We start from the raw sequence: 16231 nt of genomic DNA on the forward strand, positions 1-16231 counted from the left end.
GGCCTCTAATGAAGGCTCTGATTGGACTGTGTACATGTTTTATAGGTTTGTTTCTCTCCACAAGACAAATACGCCAAGACCATTAAAGACATCAAACGGAGAAAATCACTTACAGTTGAGGGTGATTGGAAGAGTCTTGTTCCCAGAATAGTGTTGAGTTTCTCTTAGCTGTCGGTTCTCAAGACGAGGAATGAGATGTTCTTTGCATACTTCATTATCACGAAAAGTACTTAATTACGGTGCAACGTATCTGTATTAAATATCTGTTTTTGCCTCTCAGCCAAAAGTGTTATCATTTGATACTCTATGATTAAAACAACCTCAGATTCTGCTGAGATGAAAGTTAAGATCGTGGATAGTCACCTTCTGGTCAAATATCCTCAGCCCTTATGTTCTGTTGGGAGAGAGTTTATTGAAAGACTGACCTTTTTTATGACTTCTCGGAGACACCAGCTGTAAAACATGGTTGAATACAAAGGATTTAAATGTACTTTCTGTGTCTTGAATAGTGTTTTTGCTCCAAAACGTCTATGAGGATTTCTTTTATTAACAGTTTCTCTATACACTGCACATATAACTTACAAAAACACAACTTGTTTCTTTATTTGAAGATGCCTTTATGGTAATGTCTCTGTTGTGTCACCTTACTGATGGAATATCCAAGTTAAGGGATCATCAATGCAATGCTAGTAAACATATTGGGTATTAATAAGGTCTTAAGGGACGGAGTGGCGCAGTGGGCTGTGCGTTGATCATCAGAACTCCAGTTCGAAACCCGCCCCCGCCGCCACTGCGTCAGGCCGTCGTGTCCTTGGGCAAGACACTTCACCCGAATTTGCTCCACAGTACATGACCGTTTCATGTATGATATGTGTGTAATGTGTACTTGTAAAGCGCCTTGATGACTTCGAGGTGTGAAGATGGGCAGAGTGGCGCAGTGGACTGTGCGTTGGGGAACACCAGTTCGAAACCCGCCGCTGCGTCTGTAAAGCCGTCGTGTCCTTGGGCAAGACACTTCACCTGAATTTGCTCCTGTGGGTATTGTCCACAGTACATGACAGGTGAAGCGCTTTACAAATAGACATTACACACATATCATACATGTAACGACATGTATGATATGTGTGTAATGTCTATTTGTAAAGCGCTTTGAGCATCTGGAAAAGCGCTATAATAAATGTAAGGAATTATTATTATTATTATAAGTATTAAAAGAGGGGAAATTGTTTAATACTTACACATAAACAAACAATAGGGAGGCTGTGGCTCAGTGGGTAGTGTGCTGGACTTCGAATCAGGGGATAGCAAGTTCGAGTCCCACTGCAGTCAGCATGTCGTTGTGTCCCTGAGACACTTCACCCCAAGTTGCTCCTGGGGATTGTCCACAGTACTGAATGTGTGTAAGTCGCTTTGGATAAAAGTGTCTAACAAATGACATGTAATACTTTTCAGAGGTTTAAGAGAATGTTGTATAATTTCCCTACAGAGGCGAACATCTGCTATTTGAATGTCTAAAGATCAATAGTTGATTTTGCATCTATTATATGTGTTAATACGTTACAGAGGTGGCTGCACTTTGGTCCCATGTGTGGACAGAAATGTGTCATTGAAGAACAATCTAAAGAAGACGAAGAGCAACGCGTCAGACGGCGATGCATTGACTCTCGGAGACGACGTCCTCGTGGGAAACTCTGAAGCCTGCAGGCCAACGAGCAGCCGCTGAGATTCCCACGTCTGCAGGGCTTTAAACAAGTTGTGACTCGGGATGAGGGTCTGTATCCTTTGCAGATGAGATAATACGAGCCCCCTCAAATACCTCTCTGCTCCATCCCTCCTGATGCTACTGATTCACCAGGAATGTGGGAAGTGAGGACGTCAAAAAGCATCTGAAGTCTTGAGAGTTAGTGCCTCTTGTCTTGTTTCCCATCAGCTACTTTAAAGAAGGAAGGAAGTGCCTCCTACTGACCTCAGATCAACTTTGAATCCTTTAATTTACTGATAAACTGATGAAGAACTTCACTTCATTTTAGGGAGTTTGGCCCACTGATCAAATACCTGCAAAACTATTGACTTTCATATTAGCTTTACTTTAACAATGTACCATCTAAACATTACCTCATCATTAAGGCTGCAACTTTCATTATCAGTTGATCAATTGATGAATTGGTCTATTTTACATTATTCAACTGTTTAAAATGAAGACCAGGATGTCTTAGATGTCAAAAATAGTGTGCACAAATGTCTTGTTTTGTCCGAATCCTTAAAATATTCAGTTGACTATAATATTTGGACGTGAAAAAGCAGAAATGTTTACATCTAAAATACCTAAACAAGAGACTGTTGAGATTTAGTTTTCCAAACAACTTAAATGTGTAATACATGACAAACGTCTGGCGACTAACTAATTGATTAATTGACCAATCATTTCAGCTCTTCTGGTCATTGTGAGCATGTTAGCTGCTAATGTTAACATAGAATAGGAGGGATGAAACCCCTCTTTAATGGTCTCACATGCAGAGCACACAGCACACACAGTGACATGTGTTCTCTGCTTTTAACCCATCCTAGAACCAGGAGTAGTGGGCAGCTATTGTACAGCCCCCGGGGAGCAATGGGAGTGAGGTTGTCCGGTGCCTTGCTCAAGGGCACCACGGCAGGGCAGGAGGTGAACTGGGAGCTCTCCAAGTAGCAGTCCAAACTCCAGATTTAGGTCTGGTCGGGGACTTGAACCAGCGACCCTACGGCTCACAGTCCAAGCCCCTACTGACTGAGCCACTGCCTCATAGAACCACAGACTTTAGTGGCTCACATTGCTCAGATTTTCTATGAAAATGTACACTAAAGTGTCTCTTTAAGACATTCTTAACAGGTTTTGCATTATTTCAAAGCCTGTATGTAAGACTATCATAGCCATATGAGATGTGAGTCACACTGAGGCGGCATATACATCAACATTTAGAGCCAAATCCCAAATCCATATTCCTTTAAACTCCCCTCTGTGTGGAGTCCGGAGTTTCCCTCCAGAAGAAAATGAAAGCTTGATCTTCCCCGTGTCCTCTGCTCAACTCAAATCTACAGTATGTAAACCCACCAGGAATGTCATGAATGCTCTCAGTGCCTCGTGTCGTAAGGATGACTAAGCTGCTTTTACTCCAGCAGCTCCACCTGGACTCGACTGTGAAATCCCCTCACAGGAAGCAACAATACTTGAGTTTAAATGGCGGATTCAAGCTGATGTTTGTGGCTTTTTTATTTAACCTTTATTTCACACCAGGAAACACTTAAAATAGACAGAAAAATCCACTGCAAATACCAGCTTTATTTATGTGCCAAGATATTAAACAAAACAAGGTGAAACAAAGGCAGAGAAACCGGAGACGGAGGCCTGAGCTCCTCCCATGTACAGCTGACCCCAGATTAACCTCCCAGGTAAATATAATCCTCTGCATCACCTCTTCATACCGGCCTGTAAACACACTCGGATGCCAAGGTCTGGCGACATCAGACAGCCAATGAAAGACAAGAAGAAAACAGCTCCAGCATGCATATCAGCACATCTGCTCAGTTTCTCCCAATATCTTTTCTCACGCGGTCTCACAAACCAAATACACAAGGTTTCTGTGTGACTTTATCTGTCTCTGTCTCCAAATACAAATCAACAGCCACTCATGCAAAAAAAAAAAAAAAAAAAGGTCCAGATTGGTTCCAGTTCACCTCCTGGACAAGAGTGAACAAAATGTTTCCAGTCCGCCCACATTCACACTCTTTCACCGGAGGTCAAAAGGTCAACAGTTTCCATCGATCGTCCTATTGAGGAGAGTGTGAGGACCCTCGGCTCAGGTTAAAACTACACTCATCACACACAAGGGAGGAACTGGCACAATAACGGGCTGCTTTTAATTATTTTTAATTAAGTATCACTCGTGGTGGACTTATTTTAAATGCATCTGAAGAGGAAATCCTGTTTTGTCTTCGCAGATTCTTCATTTTGACATTGGTTCCTAATTTTAAGGATTGAAGTGTCTTTGTTTTTACTACTGCTTTTCCAGAAGTCTGTTTTATCATTCCACTTCAGCACTTATTTGTATATATTATATGATGTGTTAATGCCCATGTGAAGCACTTTGAATTGCCTTTGTGTCTGAAATGTGTTATTATAAATAAACTAACCTTAACCTTAACATTTTAAAGGCTTTCTTTAACAGTAACGCTGATAAAAGGTATCAACTTGTAAGATCTTCCATCGTCAAATATGGTGTGATTAAAAACGAAATCATGCAGGTTGAACTCTGCGTTCACCTGAAATATTCCCAATGCAAGATTATATCATAAATGTTTTATCACTCGACATTAATCCTTTCTAAGGTAAAGGTATATTTTAGGCTTTTCAGATGATTAAAACACACACAATATTTAGCTTTCTGACTTTTGTTCATCTGATGAGGACAAAAACCAACTTGATGAATGTTCAGACCATTCATTTAAATAACGTGTAGTACAGTCTGAGAACAACTACTCATTGATAAAATGTTCACCTTGTTTTTCATAATATCTTCCGCCTCAAAAAAAGGTTAAATATTATTTCTAAACCATAAGTAAAAGATGCCAGGATTTGATTCAAATGTCATAAGATGCCTGTTAATTGAAGGAGTGTTTTAGTACATTGTGCAATTGTGATGTAATCCCTAATATTTGTTAGATATTCTTTTACATTTGACTAACAGGAGTGTCCATTTTCTGTCTCTACATTGGCAATAAAACACATTATTATTTTGTACGTCTAGTTTTTTTATTTAAACATGCAAATCATTGCTTTAAAGTGAATTTCAGCTCTTGTTTTTTGTTAACGTTATATCTAAAAATGTATATATTATTAATTTACATAATGAATAATAATCCTGTATTTTTGTTGCATCTCTGCGGGGCTTTTGGTGAAATGTTCTCTTATTGTTCAGGCTTGTATGTTATCCAATACATTGACAGTAACTCACCCCAACAAATACAACTCCTACACTCTAAGGCCTGAAAGAAAAGTTAAAATAAAGATTAAAACATACATATACAATGTCCTTATTGTCTAGCGTGTGTAATGACAAGGCTGCAGAGAAGATTTGAATATTGAGCTGCAGAGAAATCTCGATGAGGATGAAATAATTTGCGTGCGTAAAAAACAGTCTGTCAAGCGGCTGAAAACTATTTGTGTTACCTGATGTCTTCCTCTAGTTAAACAACACATTTGGTTTACACGTAAAAACCTGATAAAATTACATGTTGTCTTATTTATCTACAATAACACGTTTCCATTTAAAAATAAATCTCCTTTAGCAAAGTCACAATAGAGCAGAGTGCTGGATTGAATCTGCGTATTTTGGGCCATTTATTCGCTCTTATCTCCACAGTATCTCCAAATTCAGGAAGAACATGTCAATAATGGGTTTTCTACTTTCTTTTAGGCATTTAATTATATAATCTATGTCCTAAAAGCGACATTTCCTGCAGCATGTGTTGGCTGCAGGCAGCTTCACATCCTCAGAGGAAACATTAAATATCGGATCTGTCTTCTTTTGTCAGAAACGCTTCCACCGCTTTGTTTCTGTTTGAAGGTGAGCAGCTGAGACCTGTAGCTGCTCTACCACTCTCTCTCTCTCTCTCACACATACACACACACAATTTCTCACTCTCACACACACTCACTCTTTTCCCCCTCCTTAAACAATCCCACAAGATGTGGTCTCAAAATGTTTGTTTGATGCAAATCCGAACAAATCCTCCGCTGTTCGTGGACTCTCGCTGCGCTGTTTACGTCTTGGCGCAAACACGTTTAATGTCCCGGTCTGTAGATATTTATTCAGCTGCTGCGAGCTTCATTTACATAAAGAGGGAGAGAAAGGGGGAGAAAGAGAGGAGGGCTGCAGCTGAAACAGGCTCTGCACAGAGAGGCCGGCAATATGCACCCAGCAGGCCGATAATCTGATCAGGTTCATGGGAGGGATTATCGATGGCAGCCAGGACAGCGGCTCCAACGTTTTTGGCTTCCGACAATTTAATAAAATATATCATCCTCATCATCACCGATTACTTTCCTTCCTAGCATTGTTTTATTTGGATGAAGCACATTTGGGACCAAAACTCGGACAAAAAAAACGATATATGTCACGTTAATCTATTTTTTCGAATCGTGTCGATCATCTTTTGGTTCCTCAACTTTCTGCCATGTTTTAAAGGAATAATAAAGCACTGTTTTAAAGCCTGGAAAAGCCAACTATGCTACTTAATATCGAACAAGTAAAAGGCGAGAAAGATCGATAAATGTTTGTTTTCTGGTCCTTTGACTCCCTGTCAAATTATAACAGAAACTGAACACATTTCGTTGATTAATGGATTATCCATCGACATGAAATTGACTCCAGTATTTTTTAGAATAATCATTTTCCATTAAAATAGTTTATATTATAGTTTTTTAAACCGAGATTATGATGGCTAGTAATGTTTCACTTAAACATTTTATAGACGAATCAAATCAGACTAACTTTTGGTGAAAATGTTTGCACACAGCTCTCATTATAACATAACAGGACACTAAATATCTCAGTTTAAATTCTTATTCGAGATATTAAGAAAACCTTGTCTTAGTCTTAATTAAACCCCTCACCACCTGCTCTTTTTTGTTGGGGGGAGTAATTTCTTTGCACAAGGTCGGTTGTTTTTATTGGGGCAATTAATTTGCATTAATCTGTTTCTCCCCCACCCCTCCTCTGCTCTGTGCGGCCTTCACTGCTTCAGAGAAACATCTCGTCTAAAAACAACCTTGCCAGTGAACTGACGAGTAATTTACTCCCTCCCCTCTTCTTTTATAATGTCTGCAAGCACTACACACACACACACACGCACACACGCGCACACACACATCTGACCCCCTAACCTGGCCCCACCTACGTAATTACCGCATCAGAGGCAGTGCAATTCCTCCAGGTTATTTTGGAGAAACCAACAGAGTAATTATCACGCCATTACAGAGATGCATTCAATTACGCCTCGATATTTAGGGGCTTTTTAACGCTGCAGTTTCAAAAAAAATGGACACTTTACTCTCCCCTAAAGCGATGTGAAGATGTTAGTGTTTCAATTTAACTCAGAGACACAGAGGATTACAACTGGCTGCTCTCTAAAATGGAAATGTGGGGCCTGTACACGCGTTCACGGCTTGTATTAATCATGGACTAATTTGCATTTACCCCCGTTATGATTAAGGGGGGAGGAATTCAACAAGCTTTTAAATAAAAGTGTGACTAATTCAAATGAGAGAAAACAGGAATATTGAGTTTGTAATTTGCTGGTGAACATGCATCTAAAATAAGATGTTGACTCCCTGTTGGGAATCACACTGAGACAGAAGCCACTAATAAATATGACTTAACGGATCTTTATTGGATGAACATGTATGTAAGGGTGGTTCGCCTTAAAGATACATTCAACATCTTACTGTCATTTTGGAGCTAATAAATCCACATTTTCCTCTCCAAAAATAAAAATGCTCTGACTCCAATTTCAAGCCAAGTGCTGCGGTTCAAACATGTCCAATATATCACGACAATGCCCAAGAGAGGAGGTCTGGTTTGAAAATGTAGAGAGGTTAGAATAATAATATCCGGAAAACAAACTGCATCTATATTTTAGAGTTGTATCCCCCCCCCCCCCCCCCCCCCTCCCGAGACATTTCAAATTGCCAAAACATTTTTTTTTTTGAGTAAAACAACGTAGGATATAAAAGCTGAACCTTATGGCCAATTTGTTCTCTTTGGAATATTTGGAAAGATTTACATACAGGGTTTTTTTTAATCTTTTTTTTCTCCCAAAGTGGTAATAAACAATTTCAAATTCGGAAAAAAAAACACCAACTAAACATGGTCACTGTAACTGACCCAAATACATATTTACATATTTCAGCTCCACGATGTAGCTGACTAAAAATCTCTGTCATCCTAAAATAACAAATTTCAGAAATAAAAACTTTACAGGATTTGATTGGGAGGTAAAGAGGGCGAGTTCCTGTCCAGGGGGAAATATTCCTCCCATCCAGAGAGCTGGTGGTCAAAGGAGTTTGGTTGAAATTACTTTTTTTGTAGTTTTCAAAAACAGTTTCATAAGGTCATCCAAGAATCAGCGTCTTTCAAAAACCCATTCTTCATCGTCAGGAAACTGCTCCTGATGTTTGCTCTCCTCAGCATTCCAGGGACTGTTTCTCTTCAATTTGTTTAGTTTTTAAAAAGACGTCGAGGGTAAAACAAAGTCCGATTGCTGCTATCTTATGGTTCATAAACTCTTTTTGTCTTTTGAAAACAAGCAATATGCTAATCTGGAAAATAAAAGAAGCTGACAAGCAGGAGGAGGAAGGAAAAAAAAAAAGCCCGATCACAAGACTTGGAACCTCCAGGAGGCCTGGTCTTTGTAGTCCAAGCAGTCTGTGGTGTTAAAGTTGAGCTTCCACGAGGAGGCTGCAGTCTGCTCTTTGTAATCCAGGCAGTCGGAGGAGTTGAAGGCCAGGCCGGAGCCTCCGTACGCCTGGTGGTGGTGGTGGTGGTGCCCCGACGACTGGCTGATGTGGTGGTGCGGGTGGCCGGACATGGAGGAGGCCGTCATGGGGCTGAGCTGGTGGGGGTGGTGGTGGGAGTGCATGGGGGCCAGGTAGGAGCCACAATCCACCCCGCTGAAGTAAGAGCTGGACGGGGTGGGGTAGCCCTGCCCGTACCCCGGCGTCTGGTTGTAGGACATGGGGTAGGAGGTGGCAGCGGCGGCGGAGCCTGACATCGAACGCTGCATACAGGAGGCGTTAGACGGGGGTCCGGGCTCGGGGATCGGGGCCACCGCAGGAGCCGTAGCATTTCCGGGGGAGATGGCGGGGCTCCAGATGGAGGAGACGGTGCTGATGGAGGTAGAGGTGCTGCTGAGCGCCGCAGGGCCCGTGTGATTGGTGGAGGAGGAAGAGGACGAGGACGAGCCGGTGCTGGAGACGGCCGGCGGAGTGAACTGCCCGCTGCTCTCCGAGCCGGTGCTCTCCCGGGCCGGAGACGACTTCTTCTTAGGAGGCCGGGCCTTTGCACTGTTGCCACTCTGCGCCTGCTGGCGACACTTGGCCCTCCGGTTCTTGAACCACACCTACAGAACAGCCAGGAGTTAGTAACAAGACACGCACACAAACAACCTCAGCGTTTCATTAACCTTTGTGTTGTCTTCCCCTTAACTGTTCATTTTTTGTCCTGGTTTGATTGTTTATACCTGAATCTGGGTTACACATTTAAAACCAACTTATTCCAACTCATTGCCACAAGTATTACTTCTCTCTTTGGCATTTTATGGTCAAAAGGAACTAATTTACACTAAATTAAATCAAATGTTTTAAAGCCTGGTCATAGTTGAAGAAGGACTCTGTTATATATATATATATTTTTTTTTTAAACAATGACAGCCCATAATGCACCTGATGCTTTACATTTAAATGAAGAACGTTGTATGAAACCATCCATGTTGTTGTTGTTGCAATGAGATAAAATCACAACAGAAATATTAAAAAACAAGTCAAATTTGACCTGAATACAACAGGAAGGTTATAAAAAAAACATACTCCCAGCCAGGCCATGCTGGGAGTACATTATGGAGGAAAATTGAGGGTTATTAGCCATCAAGGTTCATTTCCACCCAGGCCCCTTGGCTCGGACCAGCCAGGGGTCTAATTTCATACCTGGTAGACGGCTCTAAGATAACAGGCTATTGGGTTTCACCACACAGTAGGGTAACTCTAGAGCACGGAGAGGGTAGGATCATGTAGAGCATTTTGTTTCACACACACATTCTGAGAATAACTCAAATTGTGCGTGTGAGAGAGGCCTGCCTTGGTTTCCCCCTAATGCCTTTTCAAGAGCAGTATTTGTTCAACATCGCAGTACAACAGTGAGTTGTTTGTGGAGTTTTTGTTGGCATACTCCTCACCTCTTCAGTATAGATCCCTTATTTCATATCAAATGACATAACCTTCAGTTAGCCTGCATCAAATAACAATGACCGATTCAGATAGAAAATAATAATCTGGAATGCAGTTTTGTTTACATACAGTTGTATCTGTTTGAGCCCTTCATCAAATAAAGTGATCAAATAGTTGAGGGGAGTTAACATAAAATAGGTGGGAAAAGATTGTTTAATAAACACTTGAATGCAACTATCTCCATACACTACTAACACGTTATAGTTACTTCCAAGGTAACACATTTAAAAAAAACAAAAAACAGTCTACAGTATGTATATGTAATTTCAGTCATTACTTCACAACAATCGATCAATTATTATCCTCTTTAAAAAAGGGGCTTAAATCACTGAATTTATGAGCCACCAAGTCTGAAATCCTCCAATTATTTTACTGATATGTTTCTTTTATAACCCTCATGTTAAACTGCACAATAAAGTAGGGTTCTAGTTTTATTTACTGCTATAAATACTGTTAAGACTTTGCTCCTAATCGGATTTGTCAGTGATATTAGACACGGAAGGCTAATTTTAGCCAGCAAGTCAAAACGTTAGTTAGCTAACATTAGGTTAACTGCTAATTAGCTTAACACAAATATGATCGGTAATAGTGTACTTCGACAAAATAAGGGACATTTAAATCACTGTTTTGATAAATGTCTCCTCTCAAAGAGTGAAAAGGAAAGACATAGCTATTAATTATCCCACGTAAATAAGTTATAAATTACGTTTTAGTTGGCTAACAAGTGCACAAACTAGCCAAAAAAAAGTTGGCTCAGTGTCAGTTTAAAACGTAAGCAGTTTAAAACGTTAGTTGAAACTGTTTGAAATTGACAGGCATTTAAAGTAGCTGATATCACGTCTTTAATATTTTAAATGGCACTCTAATTCAGTGTTATGATAATAAAGTGTCGTTGTATTAAAATAAAACAACGTTAGCAAATAACACAGTTTACTGCAGAAGTTAGTCTCCGAAGTTAGGTGTGTGTTTTCGGGACGTTTCCACAGTTTAACTGAACACACGGAGGTGCTTCGTTGTTTACCTGGACTCTGGACTCCGGCAGGTTGATCTTCAGGGCGACCTCCTCCCGCATGAAGATGTCCGGGTACCGGGTCTTCCCGAACAGAGACTCCAGGATGTCGAGCTGAGTGCGGGTGAAGGTGGTCCGCTCCCTGCGCTGCTTCCTGGGAGTCGCTGCAGAACAAACACGCACCGGAGAAACGTAAATAGGCTACAACGACCTCTCACAGAGAACATTTTTCTTCACAATTAAAAATTAAAAATGTTATTTAGATCACTAACTTGACATGTATTAGCCTATAACGTATTTTGTCTTCTTTACTGGTGTATTGTAGGTATTGTTTTGACTTGTAGGCTTTCTGTTTGTTGGGCCTAACTGCCCCGGAACAACGGATGTAAATTAGCATGTTGCTAACATCACGCTGTCCCTATGAGATATTTAACTAAAACAAAGTCAGGCCTTTTACTGTGGAGAAATAAAGATAATTTACCTATCTTTATTTTTCAATTGATAAAGAGAATCAGTATTTAACTAAATGCCTATACAAAGGATACAAAAACAGTCACTTATAATTTGCTTTATAATGCTAAAATCAAGCTAGTTTTACTTAAACTGGTCAAATAAGTTTGGTTTGAACTCAAATTGTCTTATGCAATATTATTATTATTTTGACCACCATTCAAAAACACCTGTATTGCCTTAAAAATAAAGTAAATACGTTCTAAATAATGTTTTCTTCATGATACAGGAGTCAGTGCTTTCATAAAATATATGGAAATGTTTTCTTTATGATCAGCTACACTGCCTGCATTTTAAATTGTAGTGAATGTTCTTCATGATTTCTGCAGCCAAACAGGGTACATGCATGTTAAATACTCCGGATTTTTTTCCTTCATGACGGCTGGTGCATTCATCTTAAAAAGTGTGTGTTAGTGTGTGAGTGTGTGTGTCTCTCCTACATGGGTAGCCCACGGAGGGGTGCAGCAGGTCCATGGCGCCGCTGAGCCCCAGGCCGTTGACGCCGTAGGGGGGCTGTTTGAGGTAGGACATCATGTTACAGGCGGTCACTGCTCCACCCAGCTCCGGCCAGTGGTTCGGTTTCCCCCGATGCTGCAGCTTGACGGGGCAGGGGACCGATCCAAGAAACTGCACACAGGAGGTAATGTCATTTAGTGCCGATAAAAGTATCTCAATCTAATCCAAAATGCACAGGAAATATTAAGGAAGAACATCATAAACGAACGCCTTTGTTGCGTATTGTTATTATGCTGCAGCTTGACGGGACAGGGGGCCGATCCAAGCAACTGCACACAAGAGGTAATGTCATTTAGTGACGAGAAAGGTAGCTCAATTTCATCCAAAATGCACAGGAAATATGAAGGAAAAGCTCTTTCTTTTCATCATAAACTAACGCCTTTGTTGCGTATTGTTATTATGCTGCAGCTTGACGGGACAGGGGGCCGATCTCACTTATTGGCTTTTCCACACAGTTACTTACAGGGGGAATACATAGCCTGCAGAGTGCACATGCAGGTGCTGCAGTATTTTTTTATTTTGAGGAAAAAAGACCAATTGTATCCAAAATGCACAGGAAATATTAAGGAGATACTTTATAGGCTACTTTTGTTGCGTATTTTTATCACTCAGCGGATGAAGCTTCACTCCATTTTAAAACCTAACATTAAGAATTAAAAGACGCATCATTATAATACTTCCTAATGTTCCTTTAGTTGTTATTTAGTTGCAGTGGGATGTAAGCATGAATTATTGGAGGATAAACTGATCATTTAGCAGCTCTTTAAATCCCTTCAGGAATATTGGATTTGTGTTGGGGGATAACCGGGGTCAAACGGCTCCGATACTGAGACTCCAGCGGAGGGAAATAAAACACAACATCTGAGGTTTTATTAACCAAACAACAATATATAAGCTTTACAGACTTTTTAACTTTTACTGGACGCGTTGAATGATTTGATAAAAATGGAATGAAACCAGATGCATTGTTATTTCCAACAATGATCCTAAAAGTCTGACAATAATCGTTGCGTTTCTAAAAATACTTTCTTTAAATGTGTGTTTATTTGTCCAAGTTATTTCCATATTTTAATGGCCCCACGACCTACCTGCAGATTATTGTTTGTGCATTTTATTATAAATGTTTTGTTTTTTTTATAAAATGGGACTTTCTATAGCCTTCTCTTCTCAAATAGTACTTATTTATTCAAACACAAATAACTGTTTTAATTTGTAAAGATAGGCTACGTTTAAAAAAACAAAAACCGCTATGTTCAAATGATGTTGATGGTAAAATAAAGCCTTTCCTAAAAACTCGTAGCGTCCTGAGTGAAATGTGTGTGTGAGTGTGAAGGCCTGCACTTACACACACACACGCATATAAAAGATGGATTATGGATGCTGTTTGATAATCTATAAAATCACAGCTAAAGTGTTTTTGTACTCAGTGATTCTGTTTGTATACTTTGTGAACATTTCGACCTAAAAGAGACTCCTGTGGATCCCCAGAGCTCGGCTGAAATGATCTGCATTAACAGGAAATAAATCCACAAAATAAAACTCAATTTATATTATTTACTTTCAAGAGGAAGATCTGATTTGTCCTTTCTAATAGTTTCTACAATAAATTGACTTTATATATTTGAACGCTCAGGTAAAGGAACAAAACCTAATTGAAAAAAAGTCAAATTATTTCTTTACTTCTTGTTTTTCATCAGAGTAAAATACCAATTGTTATATCATATAATTCCGTAAAGCACAACTATTTGTATCCTTTCCGTGGTTGTGTTACACTGCAGGCTGTTTGATTATAGTCTAAAGGCTTTTTGGTGATTTGTTTCTCAGTGAATTAAGATTTAGGGAATACAACACATCCCAACCGGCTGCAGAAAACAAACATGTTTATCTTTCTGCACTAAATCATTTAACATTACATTTACATCCAGGAAACACTGATAACCCTTGTTAAGCGTGACATCTATTATTTAAAAGCTGATCTTAAAGTTAGATTTGTACCTCCTAAGTGAAGAATTTTCTACCCCAAAAATACGCCCTGAAGTTTAAATCGTGTCAATTAAATTAGTGAGATATTCTAACAATGAGTTCCTGACTGACTGACCGTGTATTGCAGAGGCTTTTTAACCGTATTTGAGCCCTGGCAGGCCGGGGAGAGAAAGGCGAGATCTCGGTGCAAATGAACTCAATTAGAATTTAGATTAGACCTCCGGGGAGAAGCGTTTCAGAAGGGCTCTTATCAGCAAAATAAATTAACAAAAACCAAAACACGCCTCTCCAATTATCTACTAAGTGCTTCAAACGCTTTAATGGCCAATTGCTCTCCAATAAAAGTGAACTGGAATAGAAATATGAAAATTATCTACTCCGGAGGAAGTTGACTCAATTGATCCAGTTCAGGTCGGAGTGCTCCCCGGTGCAGACTGATTGATATCTCGGCTAAATAAATACAATAATCACATAAAACGTGAGCCGGTGCAAATTGAAACAATTCACCTCACATGTCACACTTTAAATCTCCTAAATGTTTCAAAAAGTGACTTTTGTGTGTGTCGCTTTAACACTTCAGCTGCTTCTGTTTCTGACGCAGAGTTGTGTTGTTTGGAGTTTAGGCTAAATGCGTAAAAACTGCAGATAATGCGCATTTAATGAGTGAAAAGTGAACAAACGTTACCTTGTTTTTCTCCTCTTCCCTTCTCCCGAGCTCCCGGGCCACCAGACGCGAGCAGCAGTAAAATTATCCAGCAGGAGGAAGTCTGACGAACTCAAACAGTCTCGCTGAAAAACAAACAACAGCGCGCGGAACCGGGCAGCATCACGCAGAAAAACACGCAGAAATATCAGCACGCGTTTCCGGGTGTTTTTGCAGCCAAATAAATCAGACTCATTTGCTTTCAGGGGGCTTGTCGCTGTCTGTCAGAGTGTTAGGTGATTTTCTTGTTTCTAATGGAGACGAAATTGAGATTGATCACCTTCTCTCCGCCCCGCGCCTCTATGAGCGGAGGACACCTGCGGATCCGCCTCCCTCAGCCAATCAGCGAGCAGCTTCTGGGTGACGGACAGCTTGGGCAGCCAATCAGCGCAGAGGCCACCGCGGGAGGCCCCTCCCACTTTCCCCGCCTCCGTGTCCGGGTCCCAAGACCAGAGCAGAGGTTTGTGAAAAGATGGAAATGTTTCTGAGGCCTGCAGGAGAAACACAGAGAGCTGCTGACGAGAAGGAGATTTATACAGATTTGTTATTGATTTAACAGTTTACTTAAAAGAGCAACTGAAAGCACTTAAAAAACGAATTCCGCGGACCTTTCCTCCATTTAAAACCCGTTTCTTCTAAATAACCTGCATGGTGTTGGTGTCTCTTTGAATTGCACCATGCCTAAAGTGGCGTGTCTTTTTCACAAAAACAAAACACTCTGTATTTAGATTAAATCAAAAATGTAAACTATAGCCTACGATTATTTCAAGATAATGAAAATCACCTTTTCATTATGTGGAGGCTTAAAATGTTTGAGAGGTTATTTAGTTTGTCAGAAAGCTGTCTTTTAGTTTATAAACATGCACTAACATTTCCTGAAAGGCCGGGAAGCCTAAGCAGCTTTATAATAAAGCTTTTATTATTTTGTACCGTTAATTCCTCTGTGATGATATTTCGTCGCTCCAAAATGTGAGAAATTAAGGAAAAAAGAAGGATAGAAGTTACATTTATCCATTTTGATTTTATTGTGAGGACTCCCCCTCCTCTCTCTCTCTCTCTCTCTCTCTCTCTCTCTCTCTCTTCTCTCTCTCTCTCTCTCTTCTCTCTCCTCTCTCTCTCTCCTTCCCTTCTCTTCTTCTCCACCCACACAGCAGAGCTCATGAATATTAATGAGGTCTAATCCCATTTAGAATTACATTTGAGGCTGGTTAGGGTCGTACAGTTTAATAGGGATAGACCTCCAAACTCACTGCGGAGTGAAAAGAAAAATTCCGCAGAAGAAGAAAACACTTGCGGGTCACTGAATCACCCCCTGCACTTTACATGGAGTTTTTTTTTTTTAATGTGATTTACCTCAAAACAAACAGAATGTTCGTCATGCCTTCTGTTTTTGTCAGAGAGGGTCGTCGTGGGGGATGCAGGCTCTTTGTGAATCTCTGCAAAAAAAACTTCTGGAAATGAGGCCTGAGCT

The 16231-nt window shown here is 40.3% G+C and overlaps 1 protein-coding gene across 1 annotated transcript; it reads right to left on the minus strand.

The window, feature by feature from the left end:
- Window positions 1–7403: 7403 nt before the first annotated feature.
- otx1 (orthodenticle homeobox 1) lies at window positions 7404–15014 on the minus strand. Its single transcript, XM_034135953.1, has 4 exons — window positions 14743–15014; window positions 11999–12185; window positions 11061–11212; window positions 7404–9156 (listed from the first exon to the last, which is right to left on the minus strand). Exons 2-4 carry the CDS (start codon window positions 12090–12092, stop codon window positions 8413–8415), a joined length of 990 nt encoding a protein of 329 aa, XP_033991844.1. The 5' UTR covers window positions 12093–12185; window positions 14743–15014; the 3' UTR covers window positions 7404–8412.
- Between the last annotated feature and the right edge of the window lie 1217 nt (window positions 15015–16231).

The sequence above is a fragment of the Trematomus bernacchii genome, unplaced genomic scaffold (assembly GCF_902827165.1).
Source record: "Trematomus bernacchii unplaced genomic scaffold, fTreBer1.1, whole genome shotgun sequence".
Taxonomy (NCBI): Eukaryota; Metazoa; Chordata; class Actinopteri; order Perciformes; family Nototheniidae; genus Trematomus; species Trematomus bernacchii.

Excerpts from the sequence above, each read along its gene's own strand:
- otx1 (XM_034135953.1), bottom strand. The coding sequence starts at position 12,092 with ATGATGTCCTACCTCAAACAGCCCCCCTACGGCGTCAACGGCCTGGGG. Across the intron at positions 11,213-11,998 it reads CCCCTCCGTGGGCTACCCAT|CGACTCCCAGGAAGCAGCGC; the intron begins GTAGGAGAGACA and ends TTTGTTCTGCAG. Across the intron at positions 9,157-11,060 it reads TGCCGGAGTCCAGAGTCCAG|GTGTGGTTCAAGAACCGGAG; the intron begins GTAAACAACGAA and ends GCTGTTCTGTAG.